This window comes from Oryza glaberrima, chromosome 10 (assembly GCF_000147395.1).
Source record: "Oryza glaberrima chromosome 10, OglaRS2, whole genome shotgun sequence".
Taxonomy (NCBI): domain Eukaryota; kingdom Viridiplantae; phylum Streptophyta; class Magnoliopsida; order Poales; family Poaceae; genus Oryza; species Oryza glaberrima.
The window spans coordinates 18,140,656-18,153,058 of NC_068335.1; the positions used below are offsets into that span (position 1 = coordinate 18,140,656).

General features: G+C 43.1%; 1 protein-coding gene and 1 long non-coding RNA gene across 2 annotated transcripts; one reads left to right on the top strand and one right to left on the bottom strand.

Moving 5' to 3' along the window:
* The first annotated feature begins 4,678 nt into the window (after nt 1-4,678).
* On the top strand, nt 4,679-5,413 carry LOC127752928 (uncharacterized). The gene is made up of 2 exons (XR_008012444.1): nt 4,679-4,851; nt 5,039-5,413. It is a non-coding gene; the product is annotated as an uncharacterized LOC127752928 (long non-coding RNA).
* A 570-nt stretch (nt 5,414-5,983) lies between these two features.
* Nucleotides 5,984-11,271, bottom strand: LOC127785928 (uncharacterized). The gene is made up of 5 exons (XM_052313265.1): nt 11,040-11,271; nt 10,606-10,943; nt 9,093-9,357; nt 8,679-8,948; nt 5,984-6,357 (listed from the first exon to the last, which is right to left on the bottom strand). The coding sequence occupies exons 1-5, from the start codon at nt 11,269-11,271 to the stop codon at nt 5,984-5,986; spliced, it is 1,479 nt and encodes a 492-aa protein (XP_052169225.1).
* Between the last annotated feature and the right edge of the window lie 1,132 nt (nt 11,272-12,403).

Below are 12,403 nucleotides of genomic sequence, written 5' to 3' on the forward strand. Positions count from 1 at the left end.
GCCATCGCTCCGGCCCTCGACCGCCCGCCATCTCCTCTACTGCTGCCTCCTCCTCAGCCTCCATCCGCGCCGACTCCAGCCCGAAGCGCCACCACCACTCTAGCCCCCGCCCATCGCCATCACTGCCGCCATCGCCTCTTGCAGAAGGCCGTAGGGGAGAGAGAAAGAAATAAAGAAGGGAAAGAGAGGGAGGAAGAAGAGAGAGGATGACATGTGGGGCCCACACATTAGTGGGCCCCATATTTTTTTTCGAATGACAAATGGGTCCCACATATAACTCTAATGCCACCTAAGCGTCACGTCAACGCCATAGACTAGTCAATATTGTCTCGTAGACGCCATGTTAGTGAAACCACCCTCCAAAACCACCGAGGGAGTTAAATTGCACCGGTTTTAATAGTTAGGGGTCGAGATATCCGGTATTACGTTTGAAGGATACAGATAACACTGTCACTAGTTAAGGGAGACAAATTGAACTTATTCCATTTTCTGACGCACGCATGAAAGGTCTAGCTCCCACTGAAAATGGGCCGCACTAAATGGACCGGACGGCCCACAAAAAGAGGAGGCCACGTGGCCTTGCTACTAGGTAACATGTGGGCCATCGCGTGGGCGTGGTCGGAGTTTAATTCTCCGAACCCTGTCAAACATGTCTCTGGCGATATACCAGCACTCCAGCATACAGCAGCTCTAGCCTTGCTGGTTACTGTAGTCTGTAGTTAGTAGTTAATCGTAAAATTTGCCAAAATTTGAAGCAGAATGTTATGCTGAATTTTCGAAGTTCTCCTGTGATGTCTGGGATATGAATGCCAACAAACAGATAAACAAGAACCCAACAATCAAAACCTTCTGTAGCATAACCTGATTCAGTATCATGTCATGTGCATGTTTTCAAAACAAGAAAACATGTTAAGCCATGCAAGGTTTGCTTGTTCCACTGCATGCGTATAACAAAAGCCCGCAGTCAGGTAACATAATTAATCTAACCAAGGCGGTGATGAATTCTTGAGTACAATTGCTGGAATGTTTTGTGTTGCGTCAAACAATATATATAATATGTGCGGCCATGAACGACTCCAAACCTCCAAAATTAAGGAGGTTACTGCCTTACTGATCACGTTGCAGTGTTTCTTGGATTTGCATGGTAGCTGATCTCAGCAGAGCCCTAACTGAAATATACCATAACATGATGTCAATGAGGGGTCGGAGTTTTAAACTCCGAACTCCTTTGGGATCTCTGACGGCCATTTGATCACGCTTGCGTTTGCGCAGATTGAACAGTGAACCGATCGAATAGAGAGAGCCAACGCGGACTCGTCGATCGAACACATGTGACATCTCGAACCACTACTGTACACTGCATCTCTGACATGCCGCGCGCCGGACTTGTGGCAATTCGTCAGTAATCGCCGTAATAATGCTTGTGCCGCATGAACGAACGAACGGCGCCTGATCGAGATGCCAGATGAACCAACAGTAATGCCACCCGTTGGTAAGAAAGGCATGATGAGTTGTGATTCAAATTCATTTGCACTTAATAAAGGCCAGTTTCTGCCGTAGCAGAGCGAAGGCTGAAGCTGGCTCATTGGGCTGTGCGCCTGGGGATGCCCAGGGGTGCGGGGGCGGAGCCCCCGCGGTACGGATCATCATTCCTTTTAGGGTTCCACTATATATATACATCTTGTAAACCGCCGTGCGGTGATGTAACCTCACCTCAGATATAGTGAAGATATTTTGCTGGCTGGCGCCCGTGGTTTTTTTCTCTCCTGTTTTGGGAGGGTTTTCCACGTTAAATCTCGTGTCTTTTGTGATTGATCTATTGTTTTTTATCGTTTGTTCGCCTATCGTTTCCTAACAAGGCATGTGCGCGCGGCGAGCATCTCTTCGCCGCTGATGGCGGCCGGACCTTGGTCAGACGTCGATGCGCGCGGCAGCGATGGCATGGAATCCGGAGTCCACTATGAGGAAAGAAAGCTGTAGTCTTTGTTCGGTTTAGAGAGGATTGAAGATGATTGGAGGAGATTGAGGGAGAATAATTTCACACCATAATAAGTGTGGAATAAATCCCCTCCAATCTCTCCGGATTAACCGAACAAGGCCCGTAGAGGGAGAACAATTGCCATGGCATCGGAGATCAGAATTCCGACCCTCCTCGGGTCTAGCTCTGACGGCCTTCCAAAGCTAACAACATGTAGTCAGTCAGATCACATGGTCAATGTAACCAAGACAATGCTGAAATAACTAACATTCGCCTAGCCACATCTGAATTATTGAGTGCAATTATCGAAACCGTAATTTTGTGGTGCATAAAACAATGGGACCATGAAATTCTACTCCAGCACCCTCTTTTCGAAAAGAACAAGATATCTTCCATACCAAGATCAGAGGCATTCTTCTACTTCGCCCTTAGATTACTTTGCCATGTTGACGCTCTGCATAGCTTTTCTCTATCGTCCGTGAGTGCCACGGTGTTCGATCGATCCGTGTGGCGCTCGAGACGGCGGCCGGCCGTCACAGCTCTAAGCCAGCATGGCGGTTCAATCAAGCCCCTGTGTGGCCCAAACAAGACTAAAACTTGTGTCCATGCGGTTATAATTTGAAAAAATTTAGTTTTTATCAATTTAGGAATAATGGAGTAATATTTTTCTAGTAATAGGCAACATATATGTAGACAGTGTTTCTTATGATAGAACCTAAGTACTCAGGTTTAAGTTGTAGATTTGGTGTGTGTATTCGCATTTACAATTGGTTATATTTTAAGTGGTAAATAAATGAAATATATGTTGAGAGTGAGATGCTTGTGATTATCTAATTAATCTCAAAATATACTACTTAATTTTTTGGAGATGCTTGTGTGTGTTTTATAAGGATAAGTGTGGACAAGCTGTATTGCTGTTCTAATAATTTTGAGAATGTAGGATAGAATTACTATGCTCATTCATACATAAGTTCTACGTGATGAGTAGTTAACCAACGTAAGTGTGGGGCATGTGGGCTCCTTCTTCTATATTTTTCTTTTACGGGGAGGACATAAGACTGGAGCTCACAGCACGCCCAGCCGCTCGTCTAGTTTTTTTTTCTTTAAGATGCTTTTGCTATTTACTTCATCAAGACATGGTATATCCTAATATTATAAATTTAAATAGAGCATTATATTTTAAGACGGATAGAGTATCTATCTAGTGAACGGTGACACTGGACCAACGATAAGCCAACAAGCCGGTGTTTTTTTCTTACTAGATGCTTTTACTATTTATTATGTGTTAGTATAAGTGAATGTTGACACTTGGACCAGTGATCAGCCAACGAACCTGCCGGCTTGAGAAGGATGAATCGGATGTAGTGAAATCGGTCAAGCCTCCAGGATGGACCAATGGAAATACCAACAATTCGTGCAGGTCCCATCCTGGCTCCAACTTGGCATGTACAACAACAAGCAATAAATATAGCTAGGCTTTTTAGATTGTCAACTAGACAGCTGATTTGCTAAAATAGAGGAAAGAAAAAAAAATCAAATGTAAAGCTTCACAACGCCTTAAAATTAACTATTTGCATTTACAAAAGGAATATTTTCTATACATAAGGGTAAGGAAAATGAAAAAAAATAAGGTAATAAATATTATTTTGAAGTATTAATAGCTAGAACCTTCGTTGTCTCAATTGTTATGCGAGGTTAGTCTCTTACGTAGCTGGCAAGTCGACTAGGGTGTGCTCTTTCCCTAGTTTTTCCAACTCTCCCCTGTCGTTTTTCGTGCACACGCTTTTCAAACTGCTAAATGGTGTGTTTTTTTAAAAAATAATTATATACTAAAGTTATTTTTTTAAAAAAATCACATTAATCTATTTTTCAAAAAAAATATTTAATACTTAATTAATCATGCAATAATAAGTGTTTCGTTTTACGTGCCGAGAACTAACCCCTCCTCGCGAACGCAGCCTAAGAGGCTCTACCATGCAACATATCATGTGTTTATTTTTTGGCGCATGTTTCCCAAACTAATAAACATGGTATCTCACACACACACAGATATATATATTGTGTGTATATATATATATAATTTTACTACACACACACATATATATGCCTTAAAAATCATATTAATACATTTTTCTTAAGTTTTTTTAAGCTAATACTTAATTAGTCATGCGCTAAATCTTCGCTCTATTTTGCCTGTTGTGGGCCGGGGGAGGGGTTCCAATCCCCACAAATTGTATGGGTAAAATCGAACCATGCTTGAAAAAATCGACTACAGCATCCTGCAGCAACCAATTGTTATATGTTAAAGTAAAATATCGACCACAAAAGAAGAGTCGAACTTAGCGTTTAAAAGATGGTTTGCAGCTGTTGGTTGGCTGCACAAGATAGGGATGTACGCATGTGATTAGAGATTCTTTTTCTATAAGGGTCCAACGATCCATGTCACATATTGTAGCCAACAAATCAAAATTTTGTTCGACCATACTAATCGAACTAGAACGGCAGGTACCCTAAAGCTGACAAGTTGTATTCCATTCGAAAGAACACCCTTACAGTTACATCCACTATCCTTGGCCATGGGTGGTTGCTTCATGTGAACATATATGTGGACTGTGGGCCTGTGGCTTGCTAGTGCCAAATTGGTTGTTGAAGGAGGGCCGTTGACCCCTAGTCAATGACAGTGAATTGTACTCCCCTGCCTGTCCTGCAGGTGCTATAAATTCTGAACCTCAAGAACTAGACCAAAGCAACAAACCGAGGTGCAGTTTCAGTGAGGGAGGAAAAAAAGAGTGAGAAGAAAGTCGAGATCATGTCCCTTTGGAAGGTGCTCCTGATGGTAATCGCGCTCATCTGCGCCCTGCATACTACTTCAGGTAAACGAGTTAATAAGTTTTTTTTTACTATTGTAAATTTATAATTAATGTCTACTACCTTAGTTATAAAATAAATTTAGAATATCTTAAATTGATGTCTAAAATATAATTTATTCTGAGACGGATATAGTATAATCTCTATTATTAGAGAATAGACTGAGGAATTTAATTGTATAATTTGATGCAGGGAGACCTCCCGTCGTGGGATATCCTGCTCCTCGTCCCAACGGTAGCTCGGGCACACGATGCTACGAAGGCTGCAACCCTCCAGGTAGAGATGGCAACAGGGATCCATAACAGAGACCCTCTGCTACCCTCCAGGTAGAGATGGCAACAGAGATCCATAACCAGAGACTCTATAGGTTTTTATTTTATTAGGAGTCATATATGATCTAATTCTTGTATCTATGGATTTATCAACGGAAAAATAAATCCTTACATGTTGGATAGATGGGTATCAGTTCTTTAGCCACTCGTACCCCCTTACCTATGTGTAAAAAATACCTATATGCTTAGCGTGATAGTTTACTTACTTTGAACGTTAATGTATGGTTTAATACTAGTATGGTTTATTTACTTGTTATATATGGTTTAATTCTTGCATGATTTGTTTACTTGTATTTGAATGCTAATACTAAAACCAAGGTTACTTAATATGATGTCGATAGTTGTTATCGTAATCGTTTAGTTATAGATGAAGGGGAAGGGAGAAGTTCACTTTAGTTCCCTCAATTTATCGTCGAGTCCGAAATTTATCCTTGAAATGCAAAACTGGGTACAACACATCCCCTAGCTTACAAAATCAGTACAAATAGGGGGTCTCTCGGCAATATTGTGCCCAGTTTTGGTTGACGTGGCGTCTACGTGGGATCCTTTAACTAGGTGTTCGTTCCACGTGGTATTGATGTGTCTCTTACGTAGAAATTCGATCTGAGAAAAATAATAAAAACCGTAGGACCCACATATTAGCTACACACGAAAAAAAATAATAGAGGGTCCGTGTGGCCTCACACGTCATCCTTACTCCTCCCTCCTCTCTCTATCCCCTCTCTCTCCTCCCTTCTTCCAGCAGCACGCCGCCGCTGGGGGATTGGTCGCCGGCGGTGGAAGTGTTAGGCGGCGGGCAGGAGCATCATGACAGCTTTGGCGTCTTCCTGTACAAGGTCTCCTGCGGCCGGCGTCCAGCGGTGGTGGTCATGAACGGCGGCGAGGACGCGATCCACCTCGTGCAGTGGGTCTGGGACACGCACGGGCGGCGCGCGGTGGCGGGGGCGACATCCTCGACGCGGCCGACACGCGGCTGAACGGCGAGTTCGACGGCGCAGACATGGAGCGCGCGCTGACCGCGGCCTGAGGCCGTCAGCGTGCTGCGGTTCGTGGCGCCGCTGCCGAGCCTCCCGGCGAAGATGCCGGTGGCGAGTACGGACCGCCGGTGTCCACAGCGCCGGCGGCCAGCAGCAACGATTTCCATGGCTGCCGGACCAGGCCGGCTCACTGCTTCAGCTACTGTCCAGGTAGCTCGTTCAGATTGATGAATGGGTATTGATGAAATGGCAAGCCATGCATGCAAATCTCAATCGAATTAGCTTATTATTCAGTTGTCTCGAATCTCGATGAATGCGTTTGAGTATTAGAGATTCAGAGTTGGTGCCTGTTCTTGGCCGATGCGAAATTTGAACTCAAAGGAATAGTTGAATAAAAACGTCTGAATAGGATGCACTGAATATATGAGTTTATTCCAGGTGATTAATACCATATCATGAGTTGGCAATGCCGAAAATCTTGTCATGTTCTTTGGATATTCTGAATTCAGCATCTGTTCACCTAGTTCGTGTTACAAAGCGGCAACCATCGTGTAATCAACATGTTTTGTGTCTGAATCTGTCATCAAGTTTCGATCGAGATGGAACACGAGCTGCTAGTGTCGTCGTTGCCACCGGTGGACTGAATCAGCCGCCAGCGCCATACGTGCGTGGGCTCGGAAGACATTCGCACGGATCGGGCGCACGGTGGCCTCTAGCGCCAGCTGGATCTCCTCCATCCGCCGCCCCTTCTCCCCGCCGGTCACCATCCTTCTCCCTGCCGCCATTGGTCGTTGCGCCTGGAGAGAGGAGAAGAGAGAGAGGAGGGGGAGATGGGGAGAGAGGAGGAAGAAGAGTGGAGTGAGAATGACATATGGGTCTCACATAGGTCCCACCATTTTTTTATTACTCTTTTTGGTATAACTGACGTGTGGGCTTATGATTTTATTATTTCCAAATCAACTTGTCATGTAAGCATCATGTTAATGCTACATTAGATGACTTAATAAGAGAAGAAAATGAGCATGATAGTTTGGACCATAGATAATTATCTAAGGACAAAACAATTGATGTCATAGGGTTTAACAAGAGAAGAGGGAGAGAGAAAGAGCATATTTTAACAAAGTTAGGAGTTAGGATGAACTATATAAGTATATAAGATATTATAGAAGATAATGAAGAGACATTGAAATATTATGTAAATTATGTGATATGATAATTTAACATGCTTGCTTTTGAAAACTATAAAATTTAATAAATTCTAAAATTTTAGATAATATAACATGATTACATGATGTTTAAATGTAATAATAGTTAGTGGATGCTAATGTGACATCTTTGCATGTTAAACTTTAGAATTTAGTGGGCTCTAAGTTTATCGTAAGAGAGGATTACATTGTAATTTGGGTGTGACTGCAGTGTAACTAATATATATAACTCGTCTAGTTTTTAAGAAACTTGTGACCATGAATCTTGAGGCAAATCCGATGGTCGAAAAATCGAAAGTTTTTCTCCATATTTTCTGTCGACAGAAATCTAGCAAATATGAAAGATAAAAGCACATCGTCGAAAATCGTGTTTTCTTTACAGGTTTTATATATTTAACTGTTTTTATGTATTAAACTATAGTTTTTCATTGCAGCCTAGACAACGAGTCTGGTGACTTAATTATTTTCTCATTTGATTTGTCTCTCTCCTTTGTAATAGGTCAAGGTCACAGTATCGTTGCTCATCAGTCGGTTTATTTAGGAGAAAGCAAACATGTTCCTTTTTTCTTTCTCACTAGACCATTCTCTCTCTTTTTTAAAAGATCAATGGCCCTAACGAGATGGATGAGCTCTAACGACGCAGCGTCCGCCTCTCTCTGGATCCGACTGGAAAGGCGAGTAGAGAACAAACGAACCAATCAAAGAAAGTCATAGCAGACGGGTCAAATGACAGAAACATTTCTACTCCCTCTAAGAATTTCTATATTTTTCTTAGCATATATTCAGACGGTGATATGTCCATATACATTTTAGAAAATGCGCAGATATTTTGGATTAGATGTTGTAACTTTTTAAGTAGCTAATGAGAAAGATAAATTACAATTTATTATCACCTCCACACGAACTCTCACTAAGGCTGTGTTTAGTTCAGCGCAAAGTTTGGATTTTGGTTGAAATTGGAGATGATGTGACTGAAAAGTTGTGTGTGTATAACAGGTAGATGTGATGGAAAAGGACTGAAGTTTGGATCCAAACTTTGAATCTAAACACAGCCTAAGACGAAGTTTAGTTGACCCAGTCATCACCTAGGTAGCACGGATTAGACCGCCTTTGTCTCACACAGCTCCATGGTACGGCCCTTGTCTTCTTGCCCCCATCTCTGCAGCAAGCTAGTGAACTAGGGTAGGATGCTTTTGATTTGGTGTGTGTGAGTTGTTTACCAAGATCCGCTGTTGTTTACCAAGATCCTGAGCCGTAGTTGATGCTTGATGCTTTCCATGTGGTCTGATCTGCTTCTCGACGTGTTTAGCGTCTTTACCTGAGTAATAATAATCTGTGTAGTAGTTGGCACAGCTAGGGAGGCGGAGGCAGATGTACACCGTCGACTCGTTTTGGACTCCGCAGTCGGCTAGCGGGTGATCGCCGTCCTCCTCGGCTAGCCTTTCCCCAGCGTGATGTAGCCAGAAATCTGATTGCATGATCCCCTCCTTATCCTGGATCTTCTCCTTCAAGATCTTTACCGTGTTCGACGGCTCCACCTCCAGTGTCACGATAGTCCCCTTCACCGTCATCACAAAGATTCGCATAGCTTTCATCTCGATTGCCGTCCGATGTTTTTTACCAAGATCGTGATCAGCCCTAGTTGATGTTTGATGCTTTTCATCTAGTCTCTGCATTTCGATGTGCTTAGCATCTTGATCCGAGTAATGATATCTTGCGTTGCAGTTGATACAGCTAAGGAGGCGGAAGCGGATGTACATTATCGACTCGTTCTGGACACCGTAGTCGGCCAGCGTGCGACCACCATCCTCCTCCAACTTCTTCCCAGCGTGTTGTAACCAGAAATCCGACTGCATGATCCCCTCCTTATCCTGGATCTTCTCCTTCAAGCTCTTCACCGTGTCAATCGACGGCTCCACCTCTATCACCAATGTACGCGCCATCAGCGTCTTCACGTGGACATACATCTTCTTCTTCCTCTGATCATCGGTCACCGGCTGCCGCAGATCGAGCTCGTCCATGGAGATCACTGAGCCCTAGTTTGGTTAGTGTGTTGCCCTAGCTAAGCTGCACGGTGACGCGACTCGTCGGGGAACGATATATATGGGCCTGTTTGATACAGCTCCAACTCCTAAATTTAGCTTCAAGAGTTGGGATCTGGAGTGGAGTTGTGGAGCTGCCTAAACCCAGCTCCACAACTCTAGTTCAATTTGTGAGAGAGCTCCACTCAGCTCCACTCCCATTTTTTGTGGAGCTGAAACTGTTTGGTTGAGCTCCAGCTCCAGGAGGTGTGGAGCTAGAGTTGAAGCTGTGCCAAACAGCCCATAAAGGCACGGCTCGATCGTGCGCTTTGGAAGGCCATGATCTGGCCAATATTGTGAAACGGACGGTCGTGATTGAGTGAGTTCTCGATCGGTTCGTGACCGTCCCTGATCGAGGACGACAAGTGTGTCAGGTTGCCATTGGCTGATCAAAGATGCTGACTCACCAACTTTGCTTGATTCTTTTCTTTTTCTTTTTTTACTTGACAATTAATTGTAACCCATGATATATATGAGCAAATGATTAGTGAAGTGCATGCATGAGATCAACTTGAATAGAAAAGTCTGCTCGCATCAAGTGTCAAATTGTGTTTACTTAGAGCTTGAAAGAGTATCAAGTTTTTTTGACTGAATAAAAATAATGAAGAAATAATCTTTACAGTGCAAATGAAGACCATGCTGGTTAAATTGCTTGATAAGCAAAACTGTATACAGCACAGTAGAAAGACAACCTGAATGGTACCAACAATATATTGGAGTGATACATTACATGAATAAGGAGAAACTAAAGTGAGTTTATTACAGCAATTTTTTTGACCAGGAAGTTCGCCGCAGCAACCAAGTACTTATACATGGGTGACTAATAACTGAAAGTGAGCCAAGTTTTCAGAGACAGAATTAAACCATTTTTTTAGATAATGAAATAAAATATTCCGGTATTTGCTCGAAAGAGTTACAGCCAATTATTACAGTCTAATATAAAAAAGAGTGTATTTCAATGAAACACACCCACAGCATCAAAAGAAATACCCAAACTAGGATAAGGAGTACACATTTATTGAAGTTTATTTGTGAATCTCCATCCATAATTGGCAAAAAGTTACATAACCATCGTTTCAAGCTTCGGGCACGCAACAGAATTAAGCCATAAATGGCTGCAAAGCTCGTTTTCTTATTGGTGGAATGATTCGGCCCATGGCTTGCCCCCATCTCGGCAGCAGGTTTCGTGACAGGTGGGTGAGGTAGGTTTTGATATTTTTGATTTGGTTTTTGTTCATCTTTGGCTCTCGTGGTGCAACTGATGCAGCTGTGGAGACGGAGGCGGAGGAGGACGTGCACCGTCGAATCATTCTGGATATTGTAGTTAGCAAGCGTGCGATTGTCGTCCTCCTCCAGCTGCTTCCCAGCGTAGGTCAGTCGAACATCCGGTATAAAACCCTCTTTGATCTGGATCTTCGCCTTCAGGTTTCTCACCGTATCCGACGGTTCCACTTTCAGTGTCAACGTATGCCCCCTTAGCGTTTTAACGAATATGTGCATCGTCTTATCAAGATCATGAGCCTGATCAGTTGTTGTCTGATGCTCTTGATTTGTTATCTGTACTGTCTCGATGTGTCTGGTTCTTCTACAGTTGATGCAGCTTAGAAGGCGGAGGATCATGTGCAGCGTCGACAACTCTTGGACACCGTAGTCGGCTAGCGTGCGGCTGCCATCCTCCTCCAGCTGCTTCCCGGCGCAGATCAGCCGGAGGCCCGACGTGATTCTTCCCTCCCTTTCTTGGATCTTTTCCTTCACGCTCTTCACCGTGTCCGACGGCTCCACGCTTAGAACAAGCGTGCCCCCCGTCAGCGTCTTCACCAAGATCTGCATCGTCTTCTTCGTCTCCGTCGCCGATCGCCGGCCACCAGCCGCCACACTTCGTCGAGATCACGAGTAGAGATGTAAGTGACTAACCCGCAAAATCTACTTATAGGTTAAAATAAACCACGAACCCACGCTTATTTTGATCTATAAGTTGGTTCACGGCTGATCCAGTTACACCTAGTTTGTGCGGCGTTTCAACTCGCCGGGAACGATATATGTACACCGGTTCGATCGATCGTCCGTTTCGAAACCGACCTGATCGAGATGCGATGCGATGCGATCGAGCCATGGAACGGTCGAGTCCGACTCGGTCACGAAGACAAGGCCCGACCAGGATTTGGTCGAATCCGCACGACAAGAAATTAATTACCAACACTGAATTGATATATCGTAGATTGTTGTAGCTAAGGAGCTTGTCATGTTATCTGAAAAAAAAACTATATGGAGCTTTTATGTAATACAGACAGATGATAGAATAATAAAACAATATTGGTACCATAAGTAAAATAAAAAAATGTTGCATCGATCTCGGTGGATCTCCGTGTTATAACAGACAACATATATAAAACAAATTTTGGAACAAAGTGTGTTGAGGAATTTAGAATTCTGATGTGAGAGAAAATGGTAACAGGGAGCATCAGAAGCCGTCCAAAGCTGATCCAAGTGTGCACTGATCTACATGCAGCAGCACAACGGTAAAACAACGGTGTGTGCTGTGTTAAATTTAATCAACATTGGCTTTTTAATAAAGCGTACGGTCAGTCCTTAACTTATGGTCGTGTCATATACGTTCTGGAACTCTCAAAATCAGAACTTGGTACTTAAATTATATAATTCCGATTTTAAATTACCAAGATATCTCCGGGATCATACATATCACTGATGTGACATGTCACACGGATGATGATGTGGCATCATCACTAATCCTACACCGACTTACATGTGACTCTTGTCGTCGCCGTCCTAGAGTGGTCCAAATGAAGAAGAGAAAAAAATAAAAGAAGAAAAGGAAAATACTTTTTAAGTGGACTTTATTTATCAGTCTGTGTATGTAGCGTATCTAAATTTATAGCTAGAATCTTTTTATTGAGGGTATTTGTGAACATGTTTAGATTTATAGCTAAAATTATTTTTCTGA